Source organism: Chlorella variabilis (genome assembly GCF_000147415.1).
Source record: "Chlorella variabilis unplaced genomic scaffold CHLNCscaffold_28, whole genome shotgun sequence".
Classification (NCBI taxonomy): Eukaryota; Viridiplantae; Chlorophyta; class Trebouxiophyceae; order Chlorellales; family Chlorellaceae; genus Chlorella; species Chlorella variabilis.
Window position 1 is genome coordinate 1 of NW_005435060.1, and position 3,688 is coordinate 3,688.

The following is a 3,688-nucleotide window of genomic DNA, read 5'->3' on the forward strand; positions in this document are numbered from 1 at the left end:
CGACAGCCAGCGGCAGCAAGGTGCCTGATTCGGCGCCTCAGGCGCCGAATGCTGCGCCTCAGGTGCCTGATTCTGCACCTCAGCCGCCGAATGTGGGACCTGGTGGTTCAGCATCCAGCAGCCCGCAGCAGCCAGCGGCAGCCAGCGGCAGCAAGGTGCCCGATTCGGCACCTCAGGCGCCCGATTCGGCACCTCAGCCGCCGAATGCTGCGCCTCAGGCGCCTGATTCTGCACCTCAGCCGCCGAATGTGGGACCTGGTGGTTCAGCATCCAGCAGCCCGCGGCAGCCAGCGGCAGCAAGGTGCACAATTCGGCACCTCAGGCCCCCGATTCGTCACCTCAGCCGCCGAATGCTGCGCCTCAGGCGCCTGATTCTGCACCTCAGCCGCCGAATGTGGGACCTGGTGGTTCAGCATCCAGCAGCCCGCGGCAGCCAGCGGCAGCCAGCGGCAGCAAGGTGCACAATTCGGCGCCTCAGGCCCCCGATTCGGCACCTCAGCCGCCGAATGCTGCGCCTCAGGCGCCTGATTCTGCACCTCAGCCGCCGAATGTGGGACCTGGTGGTTCAGCGTCCAGCAGCCCGCGGAAGCCAGCGGCAGCAAGGTGCCCGATTCGGCACCTCAGGCGCCCGATTCGGCACCTCAGCCGCCGAATGCTGCGCCTCAGGCGCCTGATTCTGCACCTCAGCCGCCGAATGTGGGACCTGGTGGTTCAGCATCCAGTAGCCCGCAGCAGCCAGCGACAGCCAGCGGCAGCAAGGTGCCCGATTCGGCACCTCAGGCGCCGAATGCTGCGCCTCAGCGCCTGATTCTGCACCTCAGCCGCCGAATGTGGGACCTGGTGGTTCAGCGTCCAGCAGCCAGCGGCAGCCAGCGGCAGCAAGGTGCCCGATTCGGCACCTCAGGCGCCCGATTCGGCACCTCAGCCGCCGAATGCTGCGCCTCAGGCGCCTGATTCTGCACCTCAGCCGCCGAATGTGGGACCTGGTGGTTCAGCATCCAGCAGCCAGCGGCAGCCAGCGGCAGCAAGGTGCACAATTCAGCGCCTCAGGCGCCCGATTCGGCACCTCAGCCGCCGAATGCTGCGCCTCAGGCGCCTGATTCTGCACATCAGCCGCCGAATGTGGGACCTGGTGGTTCAGCGTCCAGCAGCCCGCGGCAGCCAGCGGCAGCAAGGTGCACCATTCGGCGCTCAGGCGCCCGATTCGGCACCTCAGCCGCCGAATGCTGCGCCTCAGGCGCCTGATTCTGCACCTCAGCCGCCGAATGTGGGACCTGGTGGTTCAGCGTCCAGCAGCCCGCAGCAGCCAGCGGCAGCCAGCGGCAGCAAGGTGCCCGATTCGGCACCTCAGGCGCCCGATTCGGCACCTCAGCCGCCGAATGCTGCGCCTCAGGCGCCTGATTCTGCACCTCAGCCGCCGAATGTGGGACCTGGTGGTTCAGCATCCAGCAGCCCGCAGCAGCCAGCGACAGCCAGCGGCAGCAAGGTGCCCGATTCGGCACCTCAGGCGCCGAATGCTGCGCCTCAGGCGCCTGATTCTGCACCTCAGCCGCCGAATGTGGGACCTGGTGGTTCAGCATCCAGCAGCCCGCAGCAGCCAGCGGCAGCCAGCGGCAGCAAGGTGCCCGATTCGGCACCTCAGGCGCCCGATTCGGCACCTCAGCCGCCGAATGCTGCGCCTCAGGCGCCTGATTCTGCACCTCAGCCGCCGAATGTGGGACCTGGTGGTTCAGCATCCAGCAGCCAGCGGCAGCCAGCGGCAGCAAGGTGCACAATTCAGCGCCTCAGGCGCCCGATTCGGCACCTCAGCCGCCGAATGCTGCGCCTCAGGCGCCTGATTCTGCACATCAGCCGCCGAATGTGGGACCTGGTGGTTCAGCGTCCAGCAGCCCGCAGCAGCCCGCGGAAGCCAGCGGCAGCAAGGTGCCCGATTCGGCACCTCAGGCGCCCCATTCGGCACCTCAGCCGCCGAATGCTGCGCCTCAGGCGCCTGATTCTGCACCTCAGCCGCCGAATGTGGGACCTGGTGGTTCAGCATCCAGCAGCCCGCAGCAGCCAGCGGCAGCCAGCGGCAGCAAGGTGCACAATTCGGCACCTCAGGCGCCCGATTCGGCACCTCAGCCGCCGAATGCTGCAAGAAGAAGAAGAACAAGGGAGGAGGGCAGACGGCAGCAGCCCAACCACACTCGCAGGCAGCAGCTGGAAGCGGAGGTGCCACTGCCACCGGGGGAGCTGAAGGGGCACCAGCAGAAGCGTCAGCTTCAGCAACTGGAGGCAGCAGCGGTGCCAACGATGGTGCTGAGCTGGCACAGCTGCTGCGGCAGCTGGGGGTGCAGGCAGCAGGGGAGAGCCCCCCTTCTGCTGCCGTGAACGATCCGTTGCCAGCCACGAGCATGGCGGCAGCAGAAGCGGCACCAGCGCCAGCCAGCCCCGCCCCGGGCGCTGCGCCAGCAGGCCAGGCCCCGCTTCCTGACACTGCCAGCCTGCCCCCTGGCCTGCTCAGCGAGCTGCTGTGCCCCATCACCCAGGAGCCGATGCGTGACCCCGTAGTGGCGGCAGATGGGCGCACCTACGAGAGAGCCCGCCATCGAAGGTGGGTGTGTGGGGGTGGAGGGAGCGCAGCAGCATCCAGCGCACGCCTGTGCCCAGCGGCGTGTTTCGTGATGCCACGTTCCCTCTTGTCTGCTGGCAGCCCTTCCAGCCCACCCCTTTGCCTCCCTCTCTGCCTGCCCTGCAGCCTGGATGGCGCGCCAGGCAGCGGCAGGCCGCGCTCCCCGCTGACCAATCTGCCGCTGGCGAACCTGGTGCTGCTCCCGAGCGTGACCGTGCGCAGCCTGGTGCTGGGGCTGCAGGCGGCGAGGCTGCTGGAGTGAACCGACAAGGCAGCGCTGCCCGTTCTGTTTGCTTCCTTGTTTGTAAACACACAATGGCTAATTGCAAAGGGAACGCATTGTCCCACCATGCCAGCCAGCTTCGCCTCCCAAGCGTTCCACTGCGGCCAGGCAAGAGGATCGGGCTGCCAGCGAGGGCAACAGCGCTGCTGCCATGCCCCTTGCGCACGGCAAGCTCCAAGCAACAGCGATGCAAGCCTTTTGCGCAGAGCTCCCTTCCCTCTTTGCCGCTCTCATCTCCCCCATCTCCATGGCCGCTCTGATGCCGCAAGCCAGCCCCGCAGCCCAACGTCAGCCGTGGAGCAGAGCAGCGGCGCTGCGCACAGGCCAGCCAGCCACCAGGCCAAGCCGTGCACAGGACTGCTCCCTCGTACACCACCCCTGGCTGCCCTGTCCTTTGCGCGGGCTGCCCCCCTTGCACCGCCTGCCCGGGAAGGGGAGGCGGCACGCTGCTGCCAACACACACCCCTCCACTGGCTGCCTGCCCTTCTCCCTCAAGCAAGTGCATTGATTCCCGGTGAGCGGTGGTGGTGTTGAATAACACCAGTTTTGTTTTTATGTGTGGGTTTGGGGGGTTGCGGGCGGCGCCATGCGCTTAGGCGGAGGTGAACTTGGTCACGGCCTTGGTGCCCTCAGACACGGCGTGCTTGGCCAGCTCGCCGGGCAGCACCAGGCGCACGGCGGTCTGGATCTCGCGGGAGGTCAGGGTGGGCTTCTTGTTGACGCGGGACAGCTGGGCGGCGGCGGTGGCAATCTTCTCAAACTGGTCGGCGATGAAGGAGTTGAGGATGGCCATG

General features: G+C 67.2%; 3 protein-coding genes across 3 annotated transcripts; 1 reads left to right on the forward strand and 2 right to left on the reverse strand.

Moving 5' to 3' along the window:
• Positions 1 to 24: 24 nt before the first annotated feature.
• CHLNCDRAFT_27801 (hypothetical protein) lies at positions 25 to 2,038 on the reverse strand (the record flags this gene model as incomplete). Its single annotated transcript, XM_005843631.1, has 3 exons — positions 25 to 99; positions 1,347 to 1,565; positions 1,940 to 2,038. Coding segments are annotated over 3 exons (393 nt in total), but the record flags the coding sequence as incomplete, so codon positions are not given.
• A 355-nt stretch (positions 2,039 to 2,393) lies between these two features.
• On the forward strand, positions 2,394 to 2,873 carry CHLNCDRAFT_54971 (hypothetical protein; the record flags this gene model as incomplete). The annotated part of the gene is made up of 2 exons (XM_005843575.1): positions 2,394 to 2,593; positions 2,738 to 2,873. 2 exons carry the CDS (start codon positions 2,394 to 2,396, stop codon positions 2,871 to 2,873), a joined length of 336 nt encoding a protein of 111 aa, XP_005843637.1.
• A 613-nt stretch (positions 2,874 to 3,486) lies between these two features.
• Positions 3,487 to 3,687, reverse strand: CHLNCDRAFT_27806 (hypothetical protein; the record flags this gene model as incomplete). Its single annotated transcript, XM_005843632.1, has 1 exon — positions 3,487 to 3,687. One exon carries the CDS (start codon positions 3,685 to 3,687, stop codon positions 3,487 to 3,489), a length of 201 nt encoding a protein of 66 aa, XP_005843694.1.
• Between the last annotated feature and the right edge of the window lies 1 nt (position 3,688).